General features: G+C 37.6%; 1 protein-coding gene across 3 annotated transcripts in view; it reads left to right on the forward strand.

The window, feature by feature from the left end:
• Nucleotides 1-17,008, forward strand: part of LOC306872831 (MSL complex subunit 3-like) — a 135,056-nt gene that overhangs the window by 114,803 nt on the left and 3,245 nt on the right. For 2 of the 3 annotated variants that reach the window (XM_079421698.1, XM_079421700.1), the window contains exons 11-12: nucleotides 1,397-1,496; nucleotides 1,619-1,703. The exons of the other annotated variant lie outside the window; for it this stretch is intronic. In XM_079421698.1, coding sequence (XP_079277824.1) covers nucleotides 1,397-1,496; nucleotides 1,619-1,703 — 185 coding nt within the window. The remainder of the gene's footprint in view (nucleotides 1-1,396; nucleotides 1,497-1,618; nucleotides 1,704-17,008) is intronic. 3 annotated transcript variants of the gene reach the window in all.

Here is a 17,008-nt window from a genome sequence, read left to right on the forward strand (position 1 = left end):
ATATGTATTTTGGTGTGGTATGAATTCTCTGCATAGTTTAAAATATCTTTTTGCATGCTTGTATTGTTAGAGATGTAAGATCTATACTTAAAGGGTTAGTTCAACCAAAAAATTTAATTTACTAGTAATTTACTCTCCCTCACGCCTGACTGGATGTAGGTGAGTTTTATTCTTGAGTAGAACAATAAAAAAACTTTTTAGCTGAAACTGTAGTCCTTGGTGATTCTTAAAATGTTTTATAAAACTCATAAAAGTTAGTGGTTTCCACTTTTTGAGAATAAATAAGCATGCCAAGGAACACAAAATGAATACCTGTGGCTCTTGACAATATATTGAGGTATTATGAAGCAAAACAATCTGCCTGTGCAAAAAAATTAACATTATTTATGACATTATTTCCAGTAATCCATTGCCTCAGGCAAACAGTCTGAGGGTGATGTCCGGTTTGCGACCGAATCATTATTTTTGAACCGGTTTTGATTAAGTGATTGAACCAGAAACAGTTCACGGCTCAAACAGCATAGATCTACAAGTTAATTCATCAAAACTCACTTTTGGACCTACCTGACAAAATACTGTCATATATGATCCTATCATGCTGTTTTTTACCAACTCAATCAGTACTCTAGGTCCTCAAACAGTACACTGAACAGTTCAGACCCAGGCCGAAAATCGATGAGCCAGTAATATTTGCACTTGAATGAAGGGGGGAAATGAAAAAATGTATAGTTTCTCATTATGTATGTAAAAAGGTGAGCCGATAAAGAAAGTTTATTCACTTTATGTGCTTTAGACATGTAAAACATCACTGTTTGATTACATAAACTATAGTGAAGTAACTCATTGAAACAAAAACTGCTCATTGTTCATTGAAACAAACTCTCTGAAAGAACCAGTTTGCTGAAAAAACAAGGATTTCTCTGTTGCCTAAGGCAATGGATTACGGGTAATAATGTTGTAAATAATGTTCAATTTCTTGCAAGACCAATCGTTTTGCTTCATAAGACCTTGTTATATTGTCAGGAGCCACAGGTAATAAGTGTGTGTTTCTTAATATGCTTTTTTATTCTCAAAGAAGAGTAGCCACTGACTTGAATTATGAATCACCAAGGACCACAGTTTCAGCTAAAAACCTTTACTGTTCTACTAAAGAAAGGAAAGATTAAACATGGATGTTTTACATATCTAAAGCACATAAAGTGAATAAACTTTATTTATCAGCTCACCTTTCTATATCTTGGATGGCTAGAGGGTTACTAAAATAACAGTAAATTTTCATTTTTGGGTGAACCTATCCCTTTAACATGCTCTGGTGCAATACTGCTTATATGCTTATGACCTAATTAAAAAAAAAATAGCTCATTAAATTGGTCCACCCCTATGTGATTGTCTTGAGGTTCTGAGCTGGAGACTGACACCAGATAACTACCCTCAGAGTGACCAGCTTCCCCCTCCTTCTTACCTCTATGGCGCTCAGCACCTGCTTCGGCTATTTGGTGAATATCAGCTTCTTGTTTATTTTTAAAAATGTTGTCATAAATTCAAGGAATTATACTTTAATTTTTAAAGTCTTTTTTATTATTATTATTATATTATTATTGTTTTATTTATTTTTTAGTTAAACTTCCAGAAATCTTGAGGAAGATGCACATACCAGAAAAGAACCTGAGGGCACTAGTGAAACACTTCGAGCTTTTCCTCAGGTGCAGATTTCTTTTGTCATTGCATGCACATGATTAACTTGAATGCACATAAGAACTTTATGTAAGGTAAATGTGTGAGAGGTAGTTGTAAATCATTGTTTTGAAGTTTTAAGGTGATCATGCTGATCACTTGATAGAGAACACAATTTAATACTTGAGGACTGTGATGTTGCCCTTAGGTTGTCCTCTGGACAAAGAGAAATGAGAGAGATAAAACTAATATGAATAATATTTTTATATATTTTGTTTCAAGATGTCTCATATTTACTCAAGTTTATAAGAAAGCATGTAAGACATAGAAATATGATTCTCAATGAAGCCCAAATCCACAAAGTTAGGACTAGGGATACATTCCAACTATCATGGTTACGGGTAAATATACACTGTGTTCCAAATTATTATGCAAGTTATATACCAGTAGAATTTCAGTAAAATAAGCATTCGGTTTTTAGTTTTTTTAAAGAGAGTGTTTAAAAAAAAAAGTATTTCTAATCTTTTTAGATAACTGATATTAGTCTTGGACTGGTTTGTTAAATAGTTTGCCAAGTCTTAAACCTGCTTAAAGAGATTGTTCCACATTATTAAGCAAGTTATAGTTCTCATGCAGTATAGGGAGGAAGAAAGACCTTTTTGAAGATGAACAGCAGTAAACAGTGCAATGTCTTTGGATAAAAGCGTCAGCTAAATGAATAAATGTCTTGCAAAATGCATGAAAACAACTAATAGTTCTGCATAAAGCTGCATTTCAGCCACCCCTCACCAAAGATCACAAAGAGAAACCTTTGCATTTTAAAATAATGTTAAAGAGGTGTGTGAACTTGCAAGTACGATGCCAGACACTGTAATATGCTCTGGCCCGCTCCCTGCTTACCGGGGTGATGATATTCATAGCAGAATGTCGTCACTCAATGGCTGGATGTCTATGTGGTGCCCGCAGAATAACAGGTTTCATAGACAATTGGAAGAATTTTTGGGGCAAACCTGACCTGTTGAAAAGAGATGGTTTTCATCCCTCCTGGGGTGGTGCCGCTCTTCTCTCTAGAAATATGACACATAGTCTTAGAGGTCGTACTTAGAGGACATATCCCCAGTGAAGACCTCGACTAAAAATAAAACAAAACAACTTAAAATTAATAAAATACCTAACTTTATAACAATAATAATACTATTATTGTTAGAAATTTCAACAATATAAAAATAGAAATATAATACATTTATACATTTAAAATTTTAATTAAATCAATAATTAAACAATAATTATTGTTTAATCCTGGCCAGAGGAGAACTGGCCCCCCGACTGAGCCTGGTTTCTCCCAAGGTTTGTTTTCTCTATTCTGTCACAGAGGGAGTTTTTGGTTCCTTGCCACTGTCGCCTCTGGCTTGCTAAGTTGGGGACACTTGATTTCTAGCGATTATCGTCAATTTGATTTCACAGATACTATTTAAACTAAACTGAGCTAGACAATGACATCACTGAATTCAATAATGAAATGCCTTTAACTGAAAATTGAGGGTTTAATCTTATTATTATACATTACTGACACTCTGTCCTCCAATTTGATACTGTTAAGTGCTTTGACACAATCTGTATTGTTAAAAGAGCTATATAAATAAAGGTGACTTGACTTGACTTGACTTGACTAACTGGGGCCCAGGTCAGGAAGCAGACAGACTGGCTAAACCGACCGTCTGCTAACCGCCTCACGTCACAGAAGTCAGTTAATTCTCAGCACATAGAGACTCTCTCACCTAGATATCACACTTGTAGAGACTGTGTCTGTTCCCCGAACTAGAAAATCCAGAAAACATCAAAACCAAAGTAAGAGTAACAATTTAATTGATGTTCAACAAATACAAAACAGATATAATACAGATAATCAATGATAAAGCTTGGCTTATTGAATATTAGAGCCCTTTCTACAAAAGCACTTTTTGTAAATGATATGATCACTGACCATAAATTAGTGCTTTGTTTGACAGAAACATGGCTAAAACCAGATGACTACATTACTTTAAACGAGTCTACCCCCCAAGATTACAGTTACAAACATGAACCGCATCCAAAAGGTAAAGGGGGAGGTGTTGCTACAATTTATAGCAATATTTTCAGTATTTCTCAGAGGTCGCGTTTCAAGTATAATTCTTTTGAAGTAATGGTGCTTCATATAACGTTATCCAAAGAAACAAGTGTTAATAATAAATCCCCTGTGATGTTTGTACTGGCTACTGTATACAGGCCACCAGGGCACCATACAGACTTTATTAAAGAATTAAAGAATTTGCTGATTTTCTATCTGAGGTAGTGCTGGCTGCAGATAAAGTCTTAATTGCTGGTGATTTGAATATCCATGTTGATAATGAAAGAGATTCGTTGAGATCAGCATTTATAGACATTCTAAACTCCATTGGTGTTAAACAACACGTTTCAGGACCTACTCATTGTCGAAATCATACTCTAGATATAATACTGTCATATGGAATTGATGTCAGTGGCATTGAAATATTGCAGCAGAGCGATGATATCTCAGATCATTATCTAATTTCGTGTATATTCCATGTAGCTAAAGCTGTAAAGCCAACTCCTTCTTACAAATATGGTAGAACCATCACTTCTACCACAAAAGACTACTTTATAAATAATCTTCCTGACTTATCTCAATTCCTCAGCATATCCAATAGCTCAGAACAATTTGATGATGTAACAGAAACTATCGACTCTCACTTTTCTAGCACTTTAGATACGGTTGCTCCTTCACGCTTAAGGAAGATTAAGGAAAACACTGTGGTATAATGAGCACACTCGGCTAATTTAGCATCCTTGCTAATTTATTTATTTATTTTTTTGGAAAGAAATTATAGAAATAGTTTTATTTAGCAAGGATGCTTTAAATTGATCAAAAGTGATTGATAAAGACATTTATAATTTTACAAAAGATTTGTATTTCAGATAAAGGCTGTTTTTCTGAACTTTCTATTCATCAAAGAAACCTGAAAAAATTCTACTCTGCTGTTTTCAACATTATAATAAATGTTTTTTTAGCAGTATATCAGAATATTAGAATGATTTCTCATGTGACTGGAGTAATGATGCTAAAAATTCAGCTTTGAAATTACAGGAATAAATTACATTTTAAAATAGAAAACAGTTATTTTAAATAGCAAAAATATTTCAAAATGTTACAGTTTTTGCTGTATTTTGGATCAAATAAATGCAGGCTTGGTGAGCAGAAGAGAATTCTTTTAAAAAAAACATAAAAAATCATACTGTTCAAAAACTTTTGACCGGTAATCTATGTTAGCCTAGAGTTTGAAGTTAAATATATTAATATTAATAAAGTGAGTCTGAGATATCACATTTCTTGTTTGTATGAAGGCTAAATGCAAATAAAAGGTGAACATTATTCGTGCGTTTTTTTTCTGCTTTTTTTTTTTATAAAATATATAGTTTTATGGGAGGAGGTTTTCTTAGACTTGGCAAATTTATTTTTCATAAGTTTGTAGGTACAGACATCTGTTGCGGCCATTCTTGGCAGTTTTTTTGAGGCTTTTTTAAAATAGAGTTCATATCGATATCGGAATTATATCGTATCGACCGAAATTAAGAAATATATTGTGATATAAATTTTGTCCATATCGTCCAGCCCTACCTGGAGTCATCCACAGACATACGAGCACCCAGTATGTGTATTGGGTGTGGGGTCTGTGATTATTTGTTAAACTAATAACTAATTGATTTGTTAAATCAAATGCAAAATTGTGTGTCTGATTGGTCCAAATGCTACAATTCAGACCAACACGAAAATCTGTTGCAAATGATGGTTTTACTCCACAAACACACAGAGCCGTAAATGTGAACCGGTATATATCCCATGGGGGAAGCCCTGCCACACATAGAGTGTAAGTCTGTGGGAAACACTGTTGCTCTAGCAGTCTTCGGTAAAATTACGGGGACACAACACAAAAGTCGTGGGGAAGTCGTGGCCTAATGGTTAGAGAGTTGGACTCGTAATCCAAAGGTTGCGGGTTCGAGTCTCGGGCCGGCAGGGATTGTAGGTGGGGAGTGAATGTCCAAGCGCTCTCTCCACCCTCAATACCCCTGATCAAGGCACCGAACCCCCAATACCCCTGAGCAAGGCACCGAACCCCCAACTGCTCCCCGGGCGCCGCAGCATAAATGGCTGCCCACTGCTCCGGGGGTGTGTTCACGGTGTGTGTGTTCACTGCTGTGTGTGTGCACGTTGGATGGGTTAAATGCAGAGCACAAATTCCGAGTACCATACTTGGCTGTATGTCACTTCACTTCAAGGTTGGGGGCTATATTGCTGTGGTATTGATGGTATTAATCTAAAAATTAACTTTAGTCAAGTCAAGTCACTATTATTTGTATAGTGCTTTTAACAATGCAAATTGTGTCAAAGCAGCTTTACATCAGCTTGATATAAAGCTGGGTGGCTTTTTTTTTTTTTTTTTTTACAGTATTTAGACGGGGAAATAGTGTGTCGAAATTCTCCTCTGGCCAGACAAAATCAGCAGTTTAAATCTAGGCTGCAGCAAAGACAAATTGTGCAAAGGACTCATCTGGTTCCCGTGGTCTCGTCCCGTGGCCGTCTAGGAGACAGGGTCTTCACTGGGGATCAGTCTCTGGGGCTCATCTAGTTGTCCTGGTCTCCGCTGATGTTCAGGGCTGTAGAGGTCATCTCTACGTGATGATCCACCATCTGGTCTGGATGCGTACTGCATCCGGGTGGCTGCAGTGACCATCTAATCTGGATACAGTCTGGATCTGGGTGGCTACAATGACCTTAGAATAAGAGAGAAACAGACTAATATTAGCGTAGATGCCATTCTTCTAACGATGTAACAAGTACATCGGGTGTTTTGTTCCTGGTTCCGGTTGACCTAATTCAGGGGTCGGCAACCCACGGCTCCCGAGCCGCATGCGGCTCTTTCATCCGTCTGCGGTGGCTCCCTGTAGCATGGGTACAATATGCGGGGGAGGTGTCCCCCCGACTATTAATACAACCTAAACTCTTGCCTTGCACTTTTTCTCGTGAATAAATGTGAATAAATCTAGAATTAAATTAAAAGAGAAAAGATAGTCACGTCGTTTTGGATACGTTTTATTCGTATCCAAAACGACGTGAACTTCACGGAGCGCTGAACACTCTCACGCGCTGTATGTTTCATTCATACTCAAAGCCAGGGGGGCGCTCTCGCACAGAAAGTCCAAAATGGACTTGTATGAGAAGTAATAATAACTTTTGACAGGCATCCCGCTATCGTTGTAGCTAAGCTGAATAACAAGCAAAAAACTTAACTGATGAAACGTGAAGACGATATGGTTTATGTGTGTTTTCAAGTCTTCTTCAGGTAGTAAATATGAATGATACAGTAGTAATTGACAGCATTAATTACAGTACAGAAGCTGTAAAATATATGTTCTGCCTTATTCTGTGATAAAAATGGAAAAAGTGTTTGTAGTATATATACTGATTGTATGATCGTAACCGTAAAATTGTCATTAGTAAAATATTTATCAAAAATGTTATAGAAGACAAATTATTGGTTATTGTCCAGCAGTGTATTTTACTTCTTAGCCAATTAAAAGGAAGAGATCATTTTTTTGTCAATTATACATACATAAATATTATAGTTATTAGGCTATTATTATTATTACTACATTTGACATGTCCGTCCTCCTCACATCTGAAATGATTTCTACTCCCCTGCCCTGTAACATAACTGAATATAAAACTTTAGCTATATGCCATGTTATCTTTATTTGGGCATGAAATATTTTGTGGCTCCACATGAATTTTATTCAGTGGGAAATGGGCCAAAATGGCTCTTTTGATGTTGAAGGTTGCAGACCCCTGACCTAATTAATGCAGCCTAACAATCCTTTAACGGATTTGAATTTTAGAAATGCGATAGTGTATTATGTGTAAACCAGGTTAAAGAGATGGGTCTTTAAATAGATTTAAACTGCTAGAGTGTGTCTGCTTCCTGAACAGCATTAGGTAGATTGTTCCAGAGTTTGGATGCTAAATAGGAAAACAATCTCCCGCCCGCAGTTGATTTTGATATTCTAGGTATTACCAAATGGCCAGAGTTTTGAGATTGCAGCGGACTTGAAGGACTATAGTGTGACAAGAGCTCACAACGATACTGAGGTGCCAAACCATTCAGGGCCTTATAGATAATTAGCAAGATCTTAAAATATATACTATGTTTAATAGGGAGCCAGTGCAGTGTTGACAGAACCGGGCTAATGTGGTCATACTTCCTGGTTCTAGTAAGAACTCTAGCTGTTGCATTTTGAACCAGCTGGAGTTTGTTTATTAAACGCGCAGAACAACCACCCAACAAAGCATTACAATAATCTAGCCTCGAGGTCATGAACGCATGAATTAATGTTTCTGCATTTGACAGTCAGAGCATAGGTCGTAATTTAGATATGCTTTTAAGATGGAAAAATGCAGTTTCACAAATGCTAGAAGTATGTTTTTCAAAGGAAAGATTGCTATCAAAGAGTACGCCTAGGTTCCTAACTGATGACGAAGAATTTACAGAGCAGCCATCAGATATTAGACAGTGATCTAGATTATTACATGCAAAACACCTTTAGCAGTAAGAAATTGCTAGTCATCAAGTCTTTGATATCAACTATACATTCCGGTAGTTTTGCAAATTAAGAAATTGCAAGTCATCCAGTTTTTGATATTTCGTTAGTTTTGCAAATTGGTAAGTTTCATCAGGTCAATTTGGTGTGTTTCACCAGGCCGTGAAGAAATATAGAGCTGGGTATCATCAGCATAACAGTGAAAGCTAACACCATGTTTGCTAATGATATCTCCCAAGGGTAACATGTAAAGCGTGAAAAGTAAGGGGCCTAGTACTGAGCCTTGAGGTACTCCATACTGCACTTGTGATTGGTATGATACCTCTTCATTTACTGCCACGAATTGTTGGTGGTCAGATAAGTACGATTTGAACCGTGGCAGTGCACTTCCTCTAATGCCAACATAATTTTATAGTCTATTTAAAAGAATGTTGTGGTCGATAGTGTCAATTATTATTGACTCTTATCGACGCTAAGATCCAGTAGCATTAATAGAGAGATACAACCATGATCAGATGATAAGAGCAGGTCATTTGTAACTCTAATGAGAGCAGTCTCCGTTCTATGATATGGTCTAAAACCTGACTGGAAATCATCACATATAGCATTTTTCTCTAAGAAGGAACATAGTTGTGATGATACTACCTTTTCTAATATCTTTGACAAAAAAGGGAGATTCGAGATCGGTCTGTAATTAATTCTTTGGGGTCAAGTTATTTTTTTAATGAGAGGCTTAATAACAGCCAGTTTGAAGGTTTTTGGGACATATCCTAATGACAATGAGGAGTTAATAATGTAACGTAATAAAAAAAATTATATTAATATGTAATTTAAAGAAATTGTTTAATTTAGCTCAAAGGGAATCATTTATATTTTATAGGGATTTGAACTGTTACGGCGATTCACTGAACAAGCCGTATAACAAACTCTGCACTGGATATTAAAATCCAAAATATAGTGAAAACACTATTTAATAGCACAGTAACAAGATCGGCAGATTAAGACATTAACTTGTGGGCACAAAACACAAGATACTTCTCTTTTCAATATAAATAAGATTTTATTTATATAAACCTAAGACATAAACTAATCTAACACATGAACACAAGCATTCACACATTCACATGTTGCAGAAAGAGAGAAAGTGAGGAAAGGATGAGTTTAAGAGAATGAAAATGTGATATCCCAAGTTTACGGCCTGAACAACCATTAATCACTTATTTAACCCTCGCTTTGAGTTTCTCAATGAGGCTAAAATTTATATTAACTGCACCGATTCAGTTAGAATCTGGAGGTACTTGCTTGCTTTGCAAAGGGAATCCCTTTTGTCGTCGTCGTTGCAGGAAAGGTGTTCCCTGAAGTGTCTGATTGGTTGAGAGTTCAGTAGTCGTTGAAGTGACGTCTTGGGAAGCCGATGGAGTTGTGGTTGGTAGAAGTTTTGAGGCGGTCACAGAGTCAGAGACGAGGCGTCACGGCAAAACTTAACTGAGTACACGAACTCCCAACGGAAAAAAAAAATTAATTAAAGTAAAAGAATAAAAGGATGTAACGAGACTAGGTTGGTTTTCTTCTCATTGTGGTAGCAGCTGGCACGTGGGCCAGAGCAGCATCAAAACGCGGTGGGAAAAAAGAAGAGGAGAAGGGAGAGGACCAAGAGAGCATTTTTAAGAAGAAGAGAGAGTTTGATGGTGTCCTGAGTTTTTAAACTTGGCTTCTGGACACATCCCCTCTGGTGTATTGACCAATTAGATAGGCTATTATCTTAGCTAGGGGTGTTCCTTCCATCATAAATCAGCATGTTATCAGTCACATGATCCAAATTTTACAGGCTCTTGCAAAGTATACTTTTGGACATGATTTCTATAACAAGACTATGATGCATTTGACAAAGAATTGATTGGAAGAAACATTTAAAGCATGATTTTTCACACTCATACATACCAAACACGCATCTGAATCCTTCGGCTATTCAATAGTGATTAAAAAAAAAACATACATAATATTTGATTAAAACTTGATAATCTAATGTGTGGGTTACAAACATAATATAGGTTATTTCCATGCAGCGAAATAACTCATAGGTCCTTTTAAGATGATTTTTAGTACATATGAACAGATTGCCTCTAGTGTGTAGTTCTATGGATAATAAGAGGCATGTTCTGTGACGACCAGAGAGAGGTTAAAAGGTCTCCTAATGAATTCAAGTCTTTAACTTGTATGGGGGAAGACCTGCCCAAGAGAGTCTGTAGCTCGTGATTTTCTATTACAGGTTTACATGTGACCATCAGTCTTGATTACTTGCAACAAATTTGACAGTCTCCTTCCTGAATTGGAATTATCAATAAGTGTTCTTTTGTCTCAAGTTTGTAAGCTGTTCTATGAAAGAGGCTTGCTGGTTAGTTTGCTTGCTTCAGACTAGTTGGAGCTAGGAATCTGATTTACTGCGTCCTGTTTCCTTGGGGCCTCTCTGTATTCCAGCTCCTCAGGTTTCAATGTTCTGATGCATCTTAAATTTGTCTTGATTCTATATTCCAGCATTTGACCACTGGATTTCCAAAAATAATTTCAGGTTTAAGAAGGGTTTCAACATTGCATCAACTACTGATGAACACATTCATTTTTATTTGAATTATTACTCTGTAGGTGTTTTAGTAATTTTTTATCATTTTTATCCAAAGCGACTTACAAATGAGGACATAAGAAGCAATCAAAACCAACAAAAGAGCGACAACGTGCAAGTGCTATTACAAGTCTCAGTTAGCCTAACGCAGTACAGATAAATATTATTATGAATTTTTATTTATTTATTTATTTTTTATTTACATATTTTTTTTAATAAAAAGACAGATAAAATAAAATTATAATAGAGAGTGCTAGAGTTAGAGGGTCAAGTAAAGATGGAACAGATGAGTTTTTAGCCGTTTCTTGAAGATGGGTAAGGATTCGGCTACACGGATTGAATTGGGCAGGTCATTCCACCAGATGGGAACAGTTAATGAAAAAGTCTGTGAAAGTGTTTTTGTGTGTCTTTGGGATGGTACAATAATGCGTCGTTCACTTGAAGAACGCAAGCTTCTAGAGGGCATATAAGTCTGAATTAATGAATTTAGGTAAAAGGGTGTAAGGGTAGTACATATAATATTAATATGTAATTTAAAGAAATAGTTTAATTTAGCTCAAAGGGAATCATTTATGATTTTATAGGGATTTGAACAGAATCAGTGTTACGGCGATTCACTGAACTCTATATAACAAACTCTGCACTGGATATTAAAATCCAAATATACTGAAAACACTATTAAACAGCATTGTAACTAGATCAGCAGATTAAGACATTAACTTATGAGCAGAAAACACAAGATACTTCTCTTTCAATATAAATCAGATTTTATTTATATAAACCTAAGACATAAACTAATCTAACACATGAACACAAGCATTCACACATTCACACGTTGCAGAGAGAGAGAAAGTGAGGAACGGATGAGTTTAAGAGAATGAAATGTGAAATCCCAAGTTTACAGCAATATGTTCAATTGCATAGACCTGAACAACCATCAATCACTTATTTAACCATCGTTTTGAGTTTCTTAATGAGGCTAAGATTTATATTAACTGCACCTGATTCAGTTAAAATCTGGAGGTGTACTTGCTTGCTTGCTTTGCCTGTGTAACGGGGTTGTGTCGTCGTTGCAGACAGGGAGTTCCCCGAAGTGTCTGATTGGTTGAGAGTTCAGTAGTCTTTGAAGTGAGGTCTTGGGCGTTGGCTGAGGATGCGGAGTTGGTCTGGTCGAAGTTTGAAGCGAGTGCAGTCGGAGCTGGACTTTGTAGCAAACTTACATTAGAACACAAAACTCCACGGAAAGAAAATAAACTAAAGTAAAAGAATAAAAATAAAAGGATGTGACGATGTAATGAGACTAAGTTGTTTTCCTTCTCATTATGGCACGTGGGCCAGAGCACGCTCAAAGAGCAGCACGCGGTGGCAAAGAGAAGAAGAGAGAGTAACTACGAGAGCATTTTTACGAAGAAGAAAGAGTGACAAGAGAGTGTAAAAAGAGTGCGGCAAGAGAGAGTTATCTTCTATCACAGGCTTACATGTGACCATCAGTCTTGATTACTTGCAACAAATTTGACAGTCTTCTTCTTGAATTGGAATTATCAATGTGTTCTTTTGTCTCAGTGTTGCAAGCTGTTTGGTGAAAGAGGCTTGCTAGTTAGGAGCCAGGAATCCGATTTATGGCGTTGTCCTTTTACAGCCTTGAGGCCTCTCTGCATTCCAGCTCCTCAGGTTTCAATGTTATGATGCATCTTAAAATTGTCTGATTCAAGATTCAAGATTCAAGAGTTTTATTCGTCACATACACAATTATACAGAGTATAACCAGCAGTGAAATGTAGGTCAGGTCCGCTCCAAGGACAGTGCAATTATAAAGTATACAAATATTAAGAGAAGAAAAGTAGAAAAAAATAAAATAAAATAAAAAGAATAAAATAAAAAGATAGATAAAAAAATATAAATATAAATGTGCAGGTCAGTATGTTGTTGACTTAAATAGTACTAAGAGGAATGTGCAAAATAATGTGCAAAAAAGTTGTACAGGGTATATAATAGCAGCAATATGAGGTAGAGAAAAATTATGAATAGCTTATTGATATGGTAATATTTACATGGAGTCAAGTGATGTTATGACACAGAGTTAGAGTTTAGGAGCCTGATGGCCTGGGGGAAGAAGCTCCTCCTAAGTCTCTCAGTTTTTGCCATCAGGCTACGGAAGCGCTTACCAGAAGGAAGCAAAGTGAATAGCTGGTTACCAGGGTGATTTGAGTCCTTGATTATTTTGACAGCTCTATTTTTGCAGCGTTTGAGGTAGATGTCCTGCAGAGAGGGGAGAGCAGACCCTGAGATGCGCTCAGCTAAGCGCACAACTCTCTGTAGTGCTTTGCAGTCCTGATTGGAGCTGTTTCCATACCACACTGAGATGCACTGAGTCAATACACTTTCTATGGTCCCTGAATAGAAAGTTTTCAGGATTGCTGGTGAGACCCTGAATTTCCTCAGCTGTCGCAGATGGTACAGTCTTTGCCTGGCTTTCTTTACCTGAGTTTGGATGTGTGTAGTCCAAGTCAGGTTCTCGGAGATGTTTACACCGAGGTACTTGAAGCTGCTCACCCTCTCCACAGGGGTCCCAGTGATCATAAGAGGTGATTCAGTCTCTGATATCCTACAGGGGTGCAGAGCCAGTGGTGGTTCTGTAGGCAAACATTAATGCCTTGAATTTAATGCGAGCAGCTATTGGTAGCCAGTGCAAATTGATGAACAGAGGCGTGACGTGCGTTCTTTTCGGCTCATTAAAGATTAATCTTGCAACGGCATTTTGGATTAATTGTAGAGGTTTAATAGAATTGGCTGGAAGACCTGCCAATAGAGCATTGCAATAGTCAAGTCTGGACAGAACAAGAGCCTGAACAAGGAGTTGTGTTGCATGTTCCGAGAGAAAAGGCCTGATCTTCTTAATATTATATAATGCAAATCTGCAGGACCGGGCAGTTTTAGCAATGTGGTCTGAGAAATTTAGCTTATCAATCACAACTCCAAGGTTTCTGGCTGTTTTTGAAGGAGTTATGGTAGATGAGCCTAACTGGAAGGTGAGATTGTGATGAAGCGATGGGTTAGCTGAAACTACAAGCAGTTCTGTCTTAGCTAGGTTGAGTTGAAGGTGATGGTCCATCATCCAGCAAGAAATGTCTGTTAGACACACTGAGATGCGAGCAGCTATCGTCGGATCATCAGGATGTAAGACTCAAACCACTGGAGTGCGGTTCCTGAGATGCCCTTTCTCAATAGGGTTGACAAGAGGATCTGATGGTTGACCGTATCAAAAGCAGCAGACAGATCCAGCAAGATAAGTAATGAAGATTTGGAAGCCGCTTTTGCAAGTCTTAGGGCTTCAACAACAGAAAGCAAGGCAGTTTCGGTCGAATGTCCACTTCTGAAGCCAGATTGGTTACTGTCCAGGAGGTTGTTCTGTGTGAGAAAGACAGAGACTTGGTTGAACACAACTCGTTCAAGTGTTTTTGCAATGAAAGGAAGAAGGGAAACCGGTCTATAGTTCCCTAAAAGAGTTGGGTTAAGAGTGGGTTTTTTTAAGAAGTGGAGTTATACGAGCCTGTTTAAATGCTGAGGGAAAAGTTCCAGTGTGAAGGGATGTATTAATGATGTGAGTGAGTGCAGGAACAACTGCAGGAGAAATGACTTGAAGGAGATGAGATGAAATAGGATCAAGCGGACAGGTAGTAGGATGACTGGAAAGGATGAGTTTAGAGACCTCTGCCTCAGAGAGTGGAGAGAAGGATGTGAACGAGTGTATGTTTGCTGGAAAGATATGTTTGATAGATTGTGGTGTGGAAAATTGTGCAGTGAGGTTTGTAATTTTATTAATGAAGAATGTGGCAAAGTCGTCAGCTGTTAGAGGTGATGGAGGAGGAGGACAAAGGAGGGAGGAGAATGTTTTAAAGAGCATGCGAGAGTTAGGTGAATTGTTCATTTTGTCATGATATTATGTCCTTTTAGTAGTGGAAACATTAGCAGAGAAGTCAGAGAGGAGTGATCGATATAAATTAAGGTCAGAAGGATTTCGTGATTTGCGCCATACCCTTTCTGAGGCCCTGAGTTTAGAACGATGTTCGCGGAGAACATCAGATAGCCAAGGGGCAGAAGGGGTGGTACGGGCTGGCTTGGAAGATATGGGGCAGAAAGTATTTAAACAAGACGTCAGAGTGGAACAGAAAGTATCAGTAGCACTGTTAGCATCAAGAGAGGATAACTGTTTAGGGGGAGGAAGTGAAGATGAAACCATAGCATCTTCGGGAGGGTGAGAGTGAACGCAAGTTACGTCGAAAAGTGACATGTGGAGGGGTATGTGATGTGTCAGGAATCATGTTGAGGTTAAGAGTGAGGAGGAAGTGATCTGAGGTGTGTAGTGGGGTAACCAGTACATGATCAGTGGAGCAGTGTCGTGTGTAAATAAGGTCCAGTTGGTTGCCTGATTTGTGAGTAGCCGTAGTTAGCACTCTCTTGAGATCAAAAGACGCAAACAGAGTGTGGAAGTCTGCAGCCTGAGGTTTATCTAGGTGGATGTTGAAGTCTCCAAGTAAGACAAAGGGAGTACCATCCTCAGGAAAGGTTGAGAGCAATAAATCTAATTCATCCACAAAGTTACCTAGTAATCCTGGAGGACGATAAACAACTACAAAATGGATTTTTAGAGGGTAGGTAATAGTAACCGAATGTGATTCAAAAGAGCTGTTGATACTCAGAGATGGTAAAGGAGTAAATGTGCAATTATTAGAGATGGGCAGACCAGTACCTCCACCTCTTCCAGTCAAACGGGGGGTGTGGGAAAAGGAGAAATTATTGGAGAGTGCTGCAGGTGTAACATTGTCTTCTGGTTTGATCCAGGTCTCTGTCAGGGCCATGAGATTTAAACTTGAATGACTAGTAATGGAAGTAATGAAATCAGCTTTGTTGACAGCAGACTGACAATTCCAGAGACCAATAGAAAAAGAAAGTAATGTATTAGCAGACATAGGCAAAGTGCGCAGGTTGATAGGATTGCGCTGTCTACAGTGTGTGATGCGTGGCTTGCGAGTGGTAGTGATAGTATTGATCTGGAAATACATAGTATGAATAGGTTATAAAAACTAAAACAGAAGTGAAACAAGTAGTAGGAATAATATAGGATAATTAAAAGTCGATACATATGTCCTCTGCCGGTGTCCCTGTCCGGTGGAGTCGTACGGTAGAGTCGATGGTCTTCACACTAGGAGGGCTTTACACGAGGGCTGCCGTGGTATAATAACCTATTTTATACCCCTTCTAACAAATCACTATTACAATTCAGCTGAACCCACTTTCCTGTTTATCACTAATAATGGCCAAGCAAGTGCACACACTGACAAGATACGCGATATAGTACGAGACCAAACGCGATTTCAGCAAGGCTCAACACAGTAAACAAAATAAGCGTTTCCTAGCAACGGCAAATGCTCTAAACACTAATGAGACAAGTAAATACACTTACGAGCTGTTTTTAACTTCCGCTGATAGACTGCTTCTCTTAAAGACTATTTCTTTACACTGTCTTTTGCTGGTGCTTGAACCCACTTTCCTGTTTATCACTAAAAATGGCCAAGTAAGTGCACACACTGACAAGATACGCGATATAGTACGAGACCAAACGCAATTTCAGCAAGGCTCAACACAGTAAACGTCTGTTTTTTTAACCATGTATTATTAATTATAACTAATTAAAATGCACATATTCACGTTATTTCTTAGGTACATGTAATGCAGGCATTCCAAAACTTTTTGTAATTTAAACCTTATTCACCAACTATATTTGCTTTAAGTACCCCTGAGATTTTAAAATAAATATTTCAATAATTAAGTATCACATTTGCATGTTCACGGTTTCTTTGATGTTGATTAATGATCACATGACATGCAGGTAAATAAAAATATTTCATCTTTTTTAGTAAGTGTTTTATTTAAAACAAAGACTATAGAAACACAAAGACTGTTCACTCCTATACTTATGAATGGGAGAAACTGCAACACAAAATATGGAGGAATAGTCCCACCTTCGAAATGAAAGAGCCAAATTTCCCAAAGAAACCTGAC

Source organism: Barbus barbus (genome assembly GCF_936440315.1).
Source record: "Barbus barbus genome assembly, chromosome: 7".
In the NCBI taxonomy this organism is placed as follows: Eukaryota; Metazoa; Chordata; class Actinopteri; order Cypriniformes; family Cyprinidae; genus Barbus; species Barbus barbus.